The following is a 17,488-nucleotide window of genomic DNA, read 5'->3' as shown; positions in this document are numbered from 1 at the left end:
ATTTTTATTTGTTAATGATTTAGAAGGAAAATAGAGTTTTAGAAACTCTGAACCTTTTGCTTGAAGAAAAAGATAGTATATTTCCCTCATCCTTCCTTTCTTCCTTCTTTTCTTCCTCCTCCCTTCTTCCCTTTCTTCTTTCCTTCTTTCTTCCCTTCTTCCCTTTCTTCTACCTTTCCTTCTTACCTCCCTCCCATCTGTCCTCCCTCCCTTTCATCCTTTTTTTCTTTTCTTTCTTCTCTTCCTTTCTTCTTATTTCTTGTTTTCACTTATTTTCTTCTTTTCTTTTTTCTTTCCTTTCCTTCCTTCTATTCTTTTTAATTCCTTCCTTTCTCCTTTCATCTTTCCTTCTTCTTTCCCTCCCTCCTTTCCTTCCTCACTCTTTTCTTCCTCCTTTTCTTCCCTTCCTTCTTCCTTTTATTTCTTTCTTTCTTCCATCTCTGTTTTCCCCTCCCTCCCTCCCTTCATTCGTTCCTTGCTTCTCTGCTTCTTTTATCCTTCCTTCCTTTCTTTCTTCCTCCTCTATTTTCCACCTCACTTTGATAGTTTCTCTCTCTTCTTTTTCACTTTTTCTTCACTTCAAACACTCCATCATAAGATACTGATTTTCTTGCATTAAAATAAGTACCCTCTTCAGAGATAAGTTTTCTTCCAATGTACAAAAGATACCCTATTTTGTTGGGGGGAGGAGCAGGGAAATGACTAAAGCTCAAGAAGGGCCCCACCAGATTATTATTATTTGAGTGGTCAAATAAAGAGACAAAGAGTTTGATCCCTATGACATAGGGAGGGCCTTTTAGGGAGTACAGCAAGGTCACTCTTCAAATGTCACTTCCTCATTGCATATATATGTTTGTGTGTACATGTATATATATATATATATTATAATATATTACTGTATAATATATACATGGAGGTATATAAAGATAGATAAATAGACAGATAGGTAGACAGACAGATAGATGATAGATAGATAGATAGATAGATAGATAGATAGATAGATAGATAGATAGATATTCCCTTACCTTTCATCTTAGAATCAATTCGGGTATTGGTTCCAAGGCAGATGATTGGTAAGGGCTAGGCAATTGGGGTTAAGCGACTTACCAAGGAACACATATCTAGGAAGTGTCTTGAGGCCAGATTTGAACCCAGGACCTCCCACCAACAGGCCTGACTCTATCTTTTAGTGAACTAGCTGCCCCTGCCTAGATATTTCAGTGAAGGAAGATGGGGAATGTTCTGGAGTGTTCACCTTCCAGTCAATTGTCCTTGTTTTACAACTCTGCTTTTATTGCTCTTTCTCATTATAATTCCACAACCCAAGAGGCCCCTCCCAGGATAAACTCATCACTATCACAGTTCTAACTCAAGCATTTTTTTGTATGTCTCCTTTAGCATCTTCTCCACTCTGCCTGGAGGGCTGTAGGACAAAATGCCAAACTTCTCCTAAAGCCTTCCTTTATGGAAGACTGAAACTACTCCTGAAGGTCATTCAATTTTCCATTTGCTATTCTTCCTGGTCTCAACTCCATGGAACAAGATAACCCTAAGCTATCCTGAATTATGTAAAACAGAAAAGAATTCTAATCTTACAGCTTCCAAATCCATCAAAAGGTATCTCTGCTCTATTGCAATATATCTATAGTGCCCTTGGCTGCCAAACTGATATTTAAACTGTAGCAACCCCCGGTATCAAATATAAACTCGTCTGGCCTTTCAAGACAATCCTCAGATCATGAACTTTTCTTCCATTTCCCATATTCTTATACTTGACTCCCCTCTATAAATTCCTATTCAGCTACAGTAGGCTCCTTGCTGATCCTTTCACAGACAATCCACGCCCCACCTCTCTTCCCCAGCTACCCCCTATATCTACAACTCCCTCTCTTTTCACCTCCACCTTTTTAGCTTCCTAAGTTTCTTCCAAGACTAAGTTCAACTCTGATCTTCTAAACTGGGCTTTTCCAGGTCCCCAGTTCTTTCCCTCCTCTTCTAATGCTTTCCTTCAGAAATGTCCTTCCTTCTATCTTGTGTCTATTGTATATGCACCAAGTAATTTACATGCTGTCTGTTCCAATGGAAGCCTAACTCCTTGAGGGCAGGGTCTGTTTTTTTTTAATTTTCTTAATTTGATTTCTTTTGTTTTTCTTCCTTTCTTTGTATCCTTAGACTCTATCCTTAGCCTAGAATATATGAAAGCTTGATAAATGTTTGTTGACTACTTATTGATACGTACAAATGTGTTGCTTTGACTTCATTCCAACTCTCAATGTGTTATCCTACAAGGATTAGTTCATGCCCACTCACAAATTTTTAAAAATAATCAATTTTAAGGCCAGTCCTTAACTCACTACAATCCTTCCTTCCACATGCTTGCTGCATGCAATTACCCATCTAACCAATGTTTTCCAAATGTTGTGATTTTCAAGACTACTCAAACGATTTCCAACTTTTATGCACACACAGACTCATTCATGACAAAGTATTTGAAACCAACCATTGGATCAGTTCTGAAACCACGTGGATGTCCTGAAAAGTAGCCCTTTGCTTCCTCTCTCATCCTCCAAACAACCCCAATTAAAGGAAAGCTATTTATGTCAACCAGGAGATACTACATCAGCGAAAAATAAAGTCTTTTGTCACTGATAACTTTCACTTTGAGCAGACCCAAAATATGAAGATCTGGATTGACCAAACTGATAAACTACAAAGTAATTGTTCATTATCCTTACAAAGGATTCTTCCCTTTCTGAAAAGTTCACTAGACCCTGCCTTGTTCTTCTTCCTGGCACTCCTTGCCTTTTGTCAGGGGTGCCTTCTCTCCCATCTTGGATTAATGAACAGGGAAGATAGCTCAGGAATGAAGTATCTGATTGTCACATCCTTTGGGCCTGAGTCCCTAATAATTCTATTTCCAAAGTAACGATCACATCCTTTTAATCACCATAACCAACACCATAGTGCACACTATTGAAAGACACATAAGATAGGTCTCTTTGACTCTCCTCTTTCCATCAAATTATATGTGTGTGTGTGTGTGTGTGTGTGTGTGTGTGTGTGTGTTAATGTTAAGTACTTACACTGACCCTGAAATATAATAGGGGCTATCTACATGTTTATTCCTTTCTCTCCTCTGTTCCATCCCAGCTTTTCAAATTCTGCTGCAGTAATTATCCTCATGCAGAGCTCTATTCATATCATTCTTTTGCTCTATATTCATTGGTTAATTTCTATCTCATGGAAAATAATATTCTAATACTTTAGCATGACATTCAAGGCCCTCCAAGTCTCCCCTGTCAATGCAGCCTTATCTCATGTTATTCCCTTACCATGTTATTCCCTTCCCAAAATTATATGATCCAACCAAACTGTTCTTCTCATATAGGATAAACTATTTTCCCCCATTCACTAAGTGCCCTCTCCCTCTTTGTCTGTGTTCTTCTCACTCATCTTTTAAAGACAAATTCAGAAGTTACCTCTGCCAAGAACCTTCCTCCCCATGCTAATGAGGTACTTCCTCACCTTTACTGATATTTTTTTGCTTGGATTTTGTAAATTATATATTTCTAGTAGATAATGAATTCCTGAAGATGATGGCATGAATATTCTCTAAAGGTTGTATCACACTAGTCTATGACTGTGTTCAATAAGCCTTTAATTGTTTATTCATTGAGTTCTCTTTTGTCTCAGACACTAACCCTGATGGATTCCTGCCCAGGTCACTGTGCTGAACTTACTTCAGATCTTCAGAGATAGTATGGACTGCTGACAGGATCATCTGATTTATGACGGGAAGATCTGCCTTCAAATCATATTTCTGCAATTTATGACCAATAAGAACTTGACCCCTCTCTGTGCCCTAGTTCCCATGGTTTAAACTGTAGAATAATGTGTTTGGAGGAAATTGTCCATATGGCCTCCTCTAGTTCCAGATTCTGTGGTTCCTGTTTCCATTTTCTACTTCTTTCTTCCTTCCTTTTAAGCCTAGAGGCCAAATGCCAGATTGTACTTTTGTGTTCAAACCCACCTATTATTTGCTTGGTAACTCTATCCTGATCCATCTTAAGGCCATTGACACCAACCAATCTTCATAGAAATTTGATTTACCTTACCTGATTTTGTCTGAAAGCCCAATTTTTGAGTTTTTCTTTTCTTTCTCTTCAATGACTCAAGTCATTTTATATATACCTCCTCAAATTGGCAGAAGTATCCCTACCTTCTACCAATCCCCTTATCAGTAACTCCTTCTCCCTTCTGGTTTAGCCCTTTGACATCTTTGCAAGAGTTTGCTCTCCAGATCTCACTTATGGACGGGTCCATTCAGGTTCATAGACCATCAGGTTTGATAGCACCCTGAGGCAAAAAAACTCTGAGTAGCTAACAAGCTCACTGCTCAAGCCCAAAAATAGTCTGAATTTTGAAATCAAAAAAGGCCAAGTAAAACATCTCATCAGGACCAAAGTCCTTCATCAAAGGGTGCCTGTGCATTCACTGTTGTCTTCTCTACAGTTTCTTGTTATGATCAGAAAACTGCTACCCAATTGCATTCAAGATACAAATTAATTTACATCCTTTTTTTTCCCTTAACAAATCAGCAGTATAAAGTACACTACTCAGGTGAGGAATGAACTTGGATATGGAGTAAATTTTGATATGCTTAGAAAAATCCCAAAGTTAGATCTTGGAGTTTGAATTTAATGACTTCACTGAGCTGTTTTTCAAGGTGTCACTCATTGCATGGCAATGGGATGTCTCAGAATGTGATGGCTACACTGTACATGGCTCTTGTTTTCTGGCTTATGAATTGATTTGTTCATGATTTCTTTCAGAAGGATCATGCTCCAACATGACCAAAACAAAGGTGTTTTCAATTTTTTTTGTATGAATTGACTGTGGGTTTGATTTGGTTTTTAAATATACTCATGACAGAATTATTGGTCCTCAACTAGAGCTAAGTCAAACTTTGACTTTTGATTTGATTTTCTTCCTTTTCTTTATACTCACTTCAACCAGTTGGAATATGAGTAACTGTTAGAAACTGTACACATTTTGAATAAAGGGCTATACTTTCAAACAAATATAAAGCAACCGTCTTTAAATTCTACCTTGAACACTAGGTAAATGCATAACTGAGTTAGAAGGTCTGATTCTGCATGTGAGTTGAATAAAAGAAAGTAAAAATGTTCTAGATAATTTAATTAGATGAGTGAGATGTGGCCAACAAAGAACTGTGTAACTGAAATTAATTTACTCAAAATCAGGACAAATCAAATAAGCTTTATTTAATGATAAATTTGGAATCTAGTGAATATTCATGATTTTTCTTAATCAGTTTGACATCACTGAAATCTTTGGCATTGATGAGGAGTGATATTCACTAAGTGGAAACCAATAAATAAGTTTGAAACAAGGCAAATCCTCTTTTCAGAAGATTAAAAAAATCACTGCACAAAAAAGTGACAAATTTTCAAAGCTGAATATAGTACAGTTTATTCTTCCAGCACATTCTGGAAGTGAGTCATCTCAAGAGAATGCACTCTTATCAGTGTAAGTCAATGCTATTATAGGTCCTTTCTAAGTTTGCCCAATAGATGTCTAAGGAATAGTCTGTGCCTTGAAGAGAAGCTGATTTGATTACAGCACAAATATTTCTAATAGAAAATAAAAGAGAAATTAAAACCACAAGGGGAATCAAAATTTTAACTTACTCCCAGTAGCAGCACACAGGAGCAACATATGGAAAAACTCCTGTCAGCTCTGTCTTTAAATATGTGAGAAGAATACCAACAAAATATCAGTGTCCCTCCTGGGAAGGACAGTATGACGCGTTTCAGTGCAATACTTGCCCTTTGTCAATGGCCAGCTGTTGATTCTTGTTATGTGACCCACAATCTTCTGATGAATAACTGTACAAACATTATATTTTAATATGCTGGTATAAAAACTCTTGAATATCACATGAACATTTTACATGTTAATATCTAGTTCTTTGGAGAAAGGAACTTCTGAAACAAGTTGGCTGCCATGATGCTCCATTAGTGAAGCAGTGATGAACATTTCCAGCATGCAAAGTTTCTATTTTTGTTTTGTTTCTAACTTCAGGCTTTGGCATGGCTTCCTCCCTTCCTCAAGAAAGAAAGACTGAATGGTACTTACAGAGCTGTAGAGATACCCTTCTCCATTCATTGCCACATAGAGGCTGGCTTTCACTCCCTGGATCGCCACAACCCGAAGGCCCACAGGGATTAGGTTGAAAAGGGCTGAGGAAGATAGAAAGAGAGATTAAAAATAATAATCATATAACTAGTAAACTTTCAGAATTCCTCATTGCACCAACAAGCACCAAACCTTCATAAATCAGTGACTATGAACAAGCCCCAGGGAGGGAGAGAGAGTAGAAAAAGAAAAGAAAAGAAAAAGAAATAGTTTCTGCTCTCACAGCACTTACAATGTATCCAGGAAAGACAATATGCAAATACAGAGGAATACATAAACTCTAAAGAAAAGAGTGAGGGGTGGGCAATCAGAGAAAGTGTCATCTACAAGGTGAGATCCAATGAGATACTATCTGTAAAGTGCTTAGCACAGTGACTGACATATAGCAGGCAATAAATAAATGGTAGCTATCATCATTGCTGTGACCATCGTGAATCGTATAATTGTTACCATAAGGTGGCTTATGGGCTGAGCCTGGAAGAAATGATTATGTTCTGGAAAATGGAGGCAAGGAAGGATTTCATACCGGGCATTGGGGCCAGCTAGTGGACAGACCCAGGGATGAAGGGTCACTTGGGAGGAATGGCCCTAACTCCAGTTTGTCTGCGCAGAGTATATGAGGAACTGAAGTAAAATACCATACAGCTAGGAAGAAATGTTTGGCCAGGTAGTAAAAAAAACAGCAGCCTGTGCCTGGGAGACAGATGTTTCTATCTAATGATAGAAGAAGCATGAAACCAGTAGGGCTTATGGTAACCTTGACAGTGAAAGATGGAAGAAGTGGGAACAGGAGAAACAGCTTTTCATATCCAGAACAATTAATACACAAGACTGCTCAGAAAAGAGAAGGTACACTGGAAATGAAAACTATCCTTACAAGGACAGAGAAGACACAGATGAGAGGCAATTCTTTTTAGAAAGAAAATTGAATATTCCAAAGCCTGGAGTCCTGCTTGCTTCTATGTCACAAAGAACATTTTTTTTCCAGAAGGCGCAAAATAAACCATAATAGTACTTTCCCAAAAGAAAAATCTGAGTAAAAAGGGAAATTCTTTAAAATGTGCCTGAGAGACTTTTCTGGGCAGAGATATTAAAAATAATATGTATCATGTGGCACTTTCAGGTTTTCAAAGCTCTCCCTTCATGAGTATTCTGTGCTTATTTATTAGTAAGCAGCTCCTTATTTCATTATTATGTCCACTGTACAAATTACCAAAATGAGGATGAGAAAGGTTGAGTGACTTGTGTACAGTCACAATTCAAGTGTCACAGACAGTTAGAACCCAGGAGTTTGGAGCACAAATCTTATATTAAATTCTCTACATCATAAAGAAACCAAAACAACTACCCAGGGAAGAGGAAGAGAAAGAAGAGGAGAAGGAGGAGGAGAAGGGAAAGGAAAAAAAAGTAAGGGGGAGAGGAGTAGGAGAAGCAGGAAGCAAGGGGAGCAAATAGGGAAATATGCCCATAACTGTGGACCAATCATAATTACAGTTCTATATTTTTAAATTTTTTTACTCAGTTCCAGTGAAATTCCCTTCCCTTCCCCGGAGGATAGAAATAGAATTGCCCCAGGAATGAGGGGAGAAAATCTAACAGAAACACTGGCAAAGTTAAAATTAAGTATCCTCTGAGGAATACATAAGTGAGGAAATAAACACATGCACACACATTGAGAAAAAAGACGATGGGACCAGGTGTTCATGGGAGAAAGACAGATTTTGAGCAGAAAGAATCCCCGAAGGACAGCATTGACTACATGGGTCCAAACCGATTGATGTTTTGCATGACTTTCTTAGGAAGATGGCTCTTTTGCCCTTAAATGAGATAACATCATAAAATGCTTTACAAAACTCATACTGCTACATAAATGCTAACTATTATTATTTTATTCTTCATGTTATTTTTTTTTTTTATTCTAGAAGTGATCAGGGTCTGAGAAGGGAAGAAACAAGGTGGTGTAGCCTGGAAAATGGTGGATTTGGAGTAAATCAATCAATCAGCATTTCTTAATTGCCCACAAGGTGCCTGCCTGTGCTGAGTACTCAGCATACAAAAAGAGGTAAAAGACCACCCCTGGCTTCAAGGAGCTTATTAGGTAATTGAGGAGTCAGTAAATCCATGATTCAAATGTTGCCTCAGATACTTATTTAGATGAGTGGCACTGTGCAATTTTGGGTCTTTAGTGCCCTCATCTGTGCAATGAGGGGGTTAGGCTTGATGGAGCCCACCCACAGTCTTCTTGCTCTAAATCAATGATCCCATAATTTCTGGAAAAGCAGGAGAATCTGCCTCCCAATTCGTTCTATCCAAATACTTGAAAGCAACTAAGTGATGCTCAAACAACAACTCTTTCCTTTTCCATCTCAATTCCCAAATGAAACCAGGAGCCCTGAAACATGGTGCCTACTAATCCAAATGTTCATCTGTCCAACTCTTTTTTAGAAGCTATGCTCAACTGTGATGCCCTGGGATCCATGCCCACATTGGGCAAACTTCAATTCAGGAACTATCAGCCAGTTATCTGGATAGTGTAAAGCTTACCTTCCTATACATCTGCCCTGGCTTCCTGACATCTGTTTAAAATGGGTGTCTTTCAGCTCAGGGACAGCTGCTCTGAGTGGTTGACTTAGAGAAGGCTAGAATTCTATGTGCCAAGTTTATGGAGACCTTTGGATGAAAGCCTTCAAGTAAATGCTGTACCTTGGCCTCTCTGATAAAGCACAAGCGGAACAAAAGGCAAATAATAGACTCAGTTTCTCCTCCTGCTCTGATTGCCCAAGAAAAGTTGACGAAATTGATTCAGGGCAATGACCAGTTTGATGCATCACTGAGAGCTTCAGGTTGGATGCCAAACTGGCACTGACTTGTCTGGGTTTTTCCCATTCAGGAAGTTCAAGGAATGCATCTTACCCTGTGGCTCGTCTTTCATGAGACAATGAGATTTGATATTTAATAATCCCTGAGTGGCAGTGCTCTCGATGACGAGATACTCTGCACTAAGTAATGGGTGCCCTGACTATTTCTTATCTGCTCCTCTCCACTTTCTTTGTCTCCTTCTTCGAGAGTCAGCCCTTGGGACTGCTAACAGAACTGAAGGCAACTGGTATTTAAAGGTGAAAACTGTACTTGCCAATCCCACCGAAAGAAAGACATTTCTGGCTAGATCAGCTGGAAACGACAATCTAGTTGAACAGGATAATTGAGGCTCAAAGTGCACGCAGCAAGACTGGCTAAGTAAAGGCTTTCTTGGACACATGGTAAGTAAGAGGCACGTGCATTTCAGGAAACCAACAGAGAAAACACGTTCCCAGGGAGCTTTTCCCACGTGAGGGCTGTGAGTAAACTGCTAAGCCCGGCAAAGGAAAGAAAGAGATGCTGTGAAAGTCTGATGTGAAAAGGAGAGTGAGAATGCCCTCCGGAGTGTGGGGGAGCATGTGTGTGTGTGCGTGTGTGCGCGCGCGCGTGTGTGTGTGTGTGTGTGTGTGTGTGTGTTGGAGAGAGAGGAAGGGTGTTGAGAGGCAGAGTGATCTTAGGAGGAGGATGGCAAGCACTTTGGAATGTCTCACAAAAGGTGAAAGACAGGGAATGATTCATTCTAAGAGGGAGAATGTAGAGTTCTTTCTCTGGACTAAGGTTTCATTTATTCTTTTGTTGAACTTGCGGGGATGATGGGGTGGGGTAGTCCATCATTGGTCACTTGGCATGAAGTTTACTGCTCAGATAGTTCTTTTGCGCTTCCAGATGTATGGCAAGAGAATCATACCATAGGCCAGTGGGCAAAAGCCATGAACCAGTGTTACCCATGAGCTCCAGAGATGGGAGCCTTTACTTCCTCCCATCTATAACACTAGGAAGAGGAATGATTTACTTGTCTCACTCCTGTTAGGCCTTTGTCTTTAGGCCAAATGAGATGCTAATGGTCCCCTCTCACTGACAAGTGTTGATCTCAGAGAAAAGGCAGGTGAATCCTTACTAATGCAGAGAAATGGCTGTGAAAAATGAACTACCTGGTAAAATCCTAGATATATGAAAAATGCCGTGGAGCGATTGAAGTATATCCAAGATCTTCTACCACCAATGTACCCATTTATATTGTAATTGGCAGTCAAAAGGCACCCGTATTTTGAGTCCTAGTCCTAACTGCTCGCCTTTCGTACATACATTTCATATGTATCTTCACTATATTTTGGCAACCATTTTTTCTTCCTTACTTTGTCAGAGAAGTGGTGATAAGGAGAGCTTCTCTATATCTAGAAGCTGTTCCAGATGGAGTCATAAGGTAGAGGGGTGGACAAAATGGAGCTATTGTTATACAGATATATAACTTATTGTTAGTAATATTGTTATGGTTATTATTGTGACTAGAATTATATAGGTGAATTTGTGGCACTTTACAAATACCTCATTTTGTCCTTACGCTAATATTCTCTTTGGACAGTAGAGGAAATGAAAGCAAGCATAGGTTAAATGACTCCGCCAGGGTCACAAAAATAATAATTGTCTGAAGCTGGGTTTATTCTCAAAGCCTCCTGATTCCAGGACCACTGTTCTATCCACTGAATCATCAGCTGCCTTACTTGTGAGCAGATCATTAAAGGGAGTACAATGAAACTACTTCTAGCACTTGAAGCACAGTCTCATAGAAACTACAATGCGAAGGAAACCAGATATTCTGTCAGATGGATTAAGAAGGGAATACAAATAAACCATGGGAGAACACTTAGGCATCTATCTGAAGGCAGGGGATGTAATGGGTGGTACAGAGCATAGCAGGCAGATTTGACTGGAACACAGGGTGTTTGAAAGAAAATACAATAAAAATCAGTCTGAGAAAGAAAATAGGAGGCAGATTATGGAAAGCCTTCAAAGTCAGAGTAAAGAGTTTATGTTTTATCCTTAAGGTAATAAGGGGCCACTGAAAAAAGGTTGACTATCTGTGGGATAATCATTAAGTTCCTGTTTTAGAATATCTCTTTTGTGCTTATGGGAAAATAGCTTATGAAGAAAAATGGGAGGCAGTGAAACCCATTAGAAATCTATTGTTGTACTCTAGATCAAAGATAATGAGGATGCCCACCCTAGGGTAAAGACTACATGAGTGGAAATAGACAGAGAAATGTCAGTGAGGAAGAATGGATAGGTAAGACTTGGCAACTAACTGGATATGAATTGGGAATAGAGAGGAATCTGAGTGAGAAGGAAGGTCCAAGAATAACTCCCAACTCTAAAACTGTATGAGCAACATGAAGCTGGTGCCATCAAAAGAAGGGCCAAACGTGGTGGGATACAATGGGTTCAGGAATGGGGTGAGCCTATTATACTGAAAAAATACTGAATTAGGAATCAGATGAAGTTGGTCTGAATATGGGCTCTAATCTATTACTAGCGGAGTAACCTTGTAAAAAGTCACCTAATCTCCCTGAGACTCATTTCTCCATCGGCAAAATGAGAGAGTTTAAATAAACACTCTCTGATGTTCTTTTCTATTCAAAATGCATGATAGTGTGATAATGAGTTTTATTTTGGATGTTTTGAATTTGACATGTCTGGGAACAAACCCACCTTTCCATTAAATTGGTCTGTAGTTTCTTTCTATAAACTGTGCAGGCTGATGTCTCTTCTATCTTCTTCATTTCCCACACTCAAAAAATATAAATTGTGTGTGTGTGTGTGTGTGTGTGTGTGTGTGTGTGTGTGTGTGTAACACAGACCAGGAAGTTTCAACAAGATAACAACCACAACAAAGCCAATCTTCCCTGTGTGCAACTTCATCATCATCTCAATTAATTTGTAAGGCAGAAGTCCCTGGATTATGAATGATAATTTTTGAACAATGAAATAGAAAGATGGCTGTGCTTCTATTTTCTAGATTCATTTCCTTGAACTGAGAGTATATTTTCCCAATTATTTTTCATTCTCCTCCTCTCCATGAACTCTATGATCCAGCCAACCTGATTCACTTGCTCTTCCTTTCCCAGGAGATTGTGAGCGTTTTCCCTTGGGATATCACATCTTAGAATCATCTCCCTTCTAAATTTTATAATTCCTGGTTATCACTGAGACTCAGTTTAAATTCCATCTCTTCCATGAGTTATATATACCTTCTTAGATTACCTTCCACTACTCTGTATTTATTTTATGTGCTCTGAATAATATGTTATAGCATTCATCAGATTATCAACTCCCTGAGGGCAGAAACTATTATGGCTTCTTTGTATCATCAGTGCTTAGGACAGATTAAAGTTCATGATGCTTACTTATTGATTGACTGGAAATAGATATGTGGGAGAATAGAGAGACCTGGAACTAGAAAACCTGTTTCCAAAATCTCAGGCTTCAAGGAATATTCTACAACATAATCCACAATGTAAATGATTCTTCCAGGAGTTTCCTTAAGAAGATACTCAATAATAATTTGAATCCAATACATCTTACTTCAAAAACCAAAATGGCCATTGGATCATGCCCTGCAACCTGCTACTTTCTTATAATAATATTTGTGTTTAGATAGTTATCAACTGTTTGATAGTAATGCTTTTTTTCCAGATTTACAGGAGTCCCTTTTTGGCACCTCTCCAAAAGTAAGGGTCACCTTTTTTATTCCCCTAGGGATTAAATGTTTCTAGACTTCTCCAATGAAATGTTCATGGAAATGGGAATGGGCATCTAGTAAAAAAAGGGAGGAAGCAAAGGTCTTGTGTTTGTATGTTTATTTTACCCAGGTTTTGGTTTCTTTTAATCCTAATATGTGGAATTCACTTCGTTAGATTATATTCAGAAAAAAATGATTGGTCTGAGTATGTTATAGAGAATACCAATGGCATATTCCACACAAAATCAGGAAAAGGTTAAAAAATTATGAACTTCTTAATTTTTTGGTGATTTTGACTACAGGATTTAAATTTCAACATAATTACTGCGTGACGACTATTTGGCAAAAATCACTCTCATCCCAAAAACAAATAGAATAGTCTCTTCTCCATTGGACTGACCACTCTTTAACCAACTGACAGGATTGGTAGTTTGGGAACCATGTGACAACATCACTGTCTTGTTTTAAAATAGACATTGTAACTAATCAGTAAAAAGTTATTTATGAAGTGCCTACTCTATTCTATAGGAAGTACTGAAGGTGTAATGACCAAAGTGAACTTGCCCTTGCCCTCTAGGAGTTTTCAATTTTTCAGGGGAGAAAGAAAACACATATACTTATGAATAGATATAAAATATATGGAAAATAAATCCAAGAGAATTGGGGGGAGGGATCACTGGCAGCTAGATAGAATCAAGAGAGAGCACATATGGGAACTTGCATCTGAGCTGTGCTTAGAGAGAAAAAGATAATGTGGAAGAGGTAGAAATTAGGAGAAAGTGCATTCCAAACATAAAGGGAAACCTGTATAAAGTTACAGATCTAGGAGACGGAAGGAAATGAGTTAAGGAATAACAAATAGGTTACTTTGGTTGGACCACAGGACATGAAGGAGAATAATATAATACAAGCCTGGAAACATTGATTGGAGTGAGATTTTGAAAGATTTGAAAAGTCAAAGAAATGAGTTTATGTAAATCATCAACAAGGAGTTCCTTGTCAAATAACCTAAATAATAATAATAATAATAATAGAGTCAAATAACTTAATAATGATGATAGCTGACATTTTATAGCATTTAATATGGCCAGATACTATACTAAGACTTTAAAGTTATCATCTCATTCGACTTTTGCAACAACCCTGTGAGGTAGATGCTCTTATTATTTCCATTTTACAGATGAGGAAAGTAAGTAAACACAGGTTAAGGGATCTGCTCAAGGTCACACATCTAGAAAGCATTTGAGTTCTGCTTTCAATTTGAATCTCCTTCATTCCATCCCCAGCACTAACTTGATTAATAGTTCATTTTTATTAGGAAATCTAGCTAGAATCCGCTTGAATTCAATTCAACAAATATTTATTCTACATCTTCTATGTGGAAGGCACTGAGACCAGAAAGACAAAATTGAAATAGTATCTTCCTTCAAAGATCTTACATTCTACTTGGATGAGAAAACATACACACAAATTAGTCAATATAATGTGTATATAATAGTAACAAAAGAGATGAGCAAAGACCTCAGGAACAATGTGGAAGTTCTGCTTTTTTAGGTGTTCTCTAGTAGATATTTGGCACTGCTTGCATAATTAAAAAGTCAACTTTAAAGTGATTTAGGCTTTTTTCTGTAAACTGAAAAATGAAGCATCTCACAATAGATAATGAGAGCAAATGACTGTCATCACTCATCCTCTCTAGTCAATTTGTCTTACAGAGGAAACTTGTCTCTTGGACTGTTTGAAGGATGTATTCCAAAGCAAAGGTGTAAGGTCATGGGATCGAGAAGCAAAAAGGACTCCTAAGTGATTGATAAATATATATATTTTAGTGTGTCTCTCTTTGACCTCCACTGGATAAAGCCCATCCCATCCATCCTAATTCCCTAGCATTGTCTGTTCATTCAAGCCATCCTGCCATCTGCCTTGCTGTTGAACCCTTCTACTCAACTGAAACAGCATTCTGTAGACCAGACAAATCTTTCAACTTTGAGACTACACTCTGGGGTTAAGTAATCCTGATTGGTGAGTAGATCGATGTAAATACACATAACTCATTAGATCTACTGACAATAAACCAGGTTTCCATTCTATCCAGCCAAAACATTTTGACATTTGCTCTGTTGCTGATACCAGGAACCACCAGCCCCCATTCAAGCCTCTCCATCTGTTGCTACTCTAAAAATAATCATGAAAGTAAGAGTTCAGTTGCTTCTGGACAGGGTGGGAATATAGTAGCCACCAGATTCAGTGTCCATTGCTGGAATTTGAAAGAAATATGTCTTCAAAGGGACTTCAGTTCAGCGATGTAAGTAAATGGGAACTCAGGCTGTGCTTACAGATCTCTCATCCTTTTCTGCATTTTTGTGGGGGAAGTAGGAGGTGGGAGTAAGGAAAAGACAAATACGTACACAGGTTAGGAAAGTGGAGACTTCAGGAACATAATAGCTATTTCGAGGTTCAAATTTTCAATTGAGGTTATTTTTTTTAATTCTATAGTAATCTTGAAACTTCTCTAAACAAATGACTAATGGTCTTGGGTATGTGCATAGAAAGCTTTGTACTTTCTTTGATGTTTTACTCAAAAGAAGGAAGCATTTTTACGACCATGAAGCAGCTCCTCAAGGTTGGAAGTGCTGTTCCTATAGAAGAGGGCCACAGTAACAGCCAGCTACCTGCAAGGTCAGGGGAAAGCTGAGTTGTAAGAAAAGGAGTCCATGTATTCAAATACATGTAGGTTTGGGAAGGCCTCTTTTTCTATCTAAGACATCTTTTTTGGATAAATATCTCATTTATTTATATGCATGTGTCTGTGTTAGCTGAATCCTTCCTACCTCAGTTTTTTCACCTGTAAATAAGGGAGTTAGATCACAGAAAAACTAAGACCTGTTTAAGGTTAAATGTTTCCAGGTTCTCTGATCCCTAAAATCTATTCTTCATGGATGGAGCTGCCAGATTCTTTTCCCAAAAACATTATTTGGCACATTTCCCCACCACCCTCTTAGTGGACAGAGAACTAGACATTTTTAAAATTAAGATTTATTTTATTGTCACTTCTAGATTCTCTCCCTCACCTTCTCCTTCCCCAACCACCAGGAAGAAAAAAGAAAAAGGAAAGTAAGAGAAGAAAAATGTCCTTCACTCTGCATTCTTTGGTCCCTCAGTTCTCTATATGTAGGTAGGCAGCATTTTTCATCATGAGTCCTTTGGAATTACAGTTGGTCAATGTGTTGATCATAATGCCTAAATCTTTCAAAGCTAATTAGCTTTACAATATTATTTCCTTGTATGAGATGAGTTGTTCTCCCAGTTGCTTCTCCCTTCACTTTGTATCAAGCCATATAAGTCTTCAAAGGTTGTTGTTGGGGGGCTTTTTGTTTTGTTTTATTTTGTTTTTCCACTTGTCATTTCTTATAGAACAAGAGTATTTTAGTATATTCACTAAGCATAACTGTTTTTCAGAGAACTAGAGTCAGGAAGACCTTGATCCAAATGTCCACCCCTAATACTTACTACATGATTATGAACAAGACACTTCATTTCTAAGCCCCAGATATCTCTTCTACAAAATCAGTGGATTTGGCTGGCCTGAAATGTTCTTTTTAGCTCTAAGTCGAGGCTTTTTAATATTTATAGAATAAAATCCTGACTCCATACCCTAGCAGTCACTAACCTTAATAATCTACCCTTCCCTTAATCTCTTCAAATATATTTTCAATGATTAATTGCATGAACCATTATTTCTACTTCAATGATTCTCTCTACCACTATTCCCTACATACAACATTGTTATGTGCCCTTTTGAGGTGTAGGAAGAGATTTCTAGCAGGGCATAGCAAAGCAGGCTGGCAGCCTGGGATGTGGCAAAACCAGAATCCCACAGAGCTGGCTGGGGCAGCAGTCTGCCTTTTCCTGTTGTAATCTAGTTAAATTCTTAATTTTCCCATCATTATCCTTTAAATCATTTCCAAAATCAGTTGTTACAATCATTCTTTCTTTCATGCATGTCTCCATTGCCTCTATCTTTTCCTTCATAATTATAATCATTTGCTTCATCTCAGAATCCTTAGTAATCCACAATACCATTGATTTAAATCTATAACCAATATCAATCACCACAACTTTACATTATATACCACAAAGAAACATGTACACATCAAAGGCACATATGACAATATAGCTTGCATAGTCAAACACGTAAAGGGTTTCTTCCATTGATATCCAAGCATTACCTAACAACACTGTGGAAATAAATGAAAAAAAAAAGTATATAAGGGATGTGTAAAACACAATGCCACAACAGGTAGAATAAATCATTTATCAGATTCCCTGACATGTTAATATTCAACATATACCCACTATATGACACTGGATATGATGTATTACTATCCACTTTGCTTTATATATATATATATATATATATATATATATATATATATATATATGTGTGTGTGTGTGTGTGTGTGTGTGTGTGTGTGTGTGTGTGTGTATAAACAGCAAAGAACAGAACACACACAAAAATTCAAAAAAAATCAACAAAAAACAAAATGGCCACCCAGCACATGTGCTTTTGTTCCCTTTAAAGTTTAAATATCCCACAGAGCTCAGCCAGAGTCACACAATTCCATTGCCACCCCCCTGGAAGGTACCAACTGCTGGGAGTGAGAATGGAACCTT

At 38.0% G+C, this 17,488-nt stretch overlaps 1 protein-coding gene across 5 annotated transcripts in view; it reads right to left on the bottom strand.

Moving 5' to 3' along the window:
• Positions 1-17,488, bottom strand: part of FGF12 (fibroblast growth factor 12) — a 578,750-nt gene that overhangs the window by 163,867 nt on the left and 397,395 nt on the right. For all 5 annotated transcript variants that reach the window (XM_007502452.3, XM_056808685.1, XM_007502450.2 and 2 more), the window contains one exon: positions 6,160-6,263. In XM_007502452.3, coding sequence (XP_007502514.1) covers positions 6,160-6,263 — 104 coding nt within the window. The remainder of the gene's footprint in view (positions 1-6,159; positions 6,264-17,488) is intronic.

Source organism: Monodelphis domestica, chromosome 8, assembly GCF_027887165.1.
Source record: "Monodelphis domestica isolate mMonDom1 chromosome 8, mMonDom1.pri, whole genome shotgun sequence".
Classification (NCBI taxonomy): domain Eukaryota; kingdom Metazoa; phylum Chordata; class Mammalia; order Didelphimorphia; family Didelphidae; genus Monodelphis; species Monodelphis domestica.
This window is presented reverse-complemented; position numbering and strand designations above follow the sequence as displayed.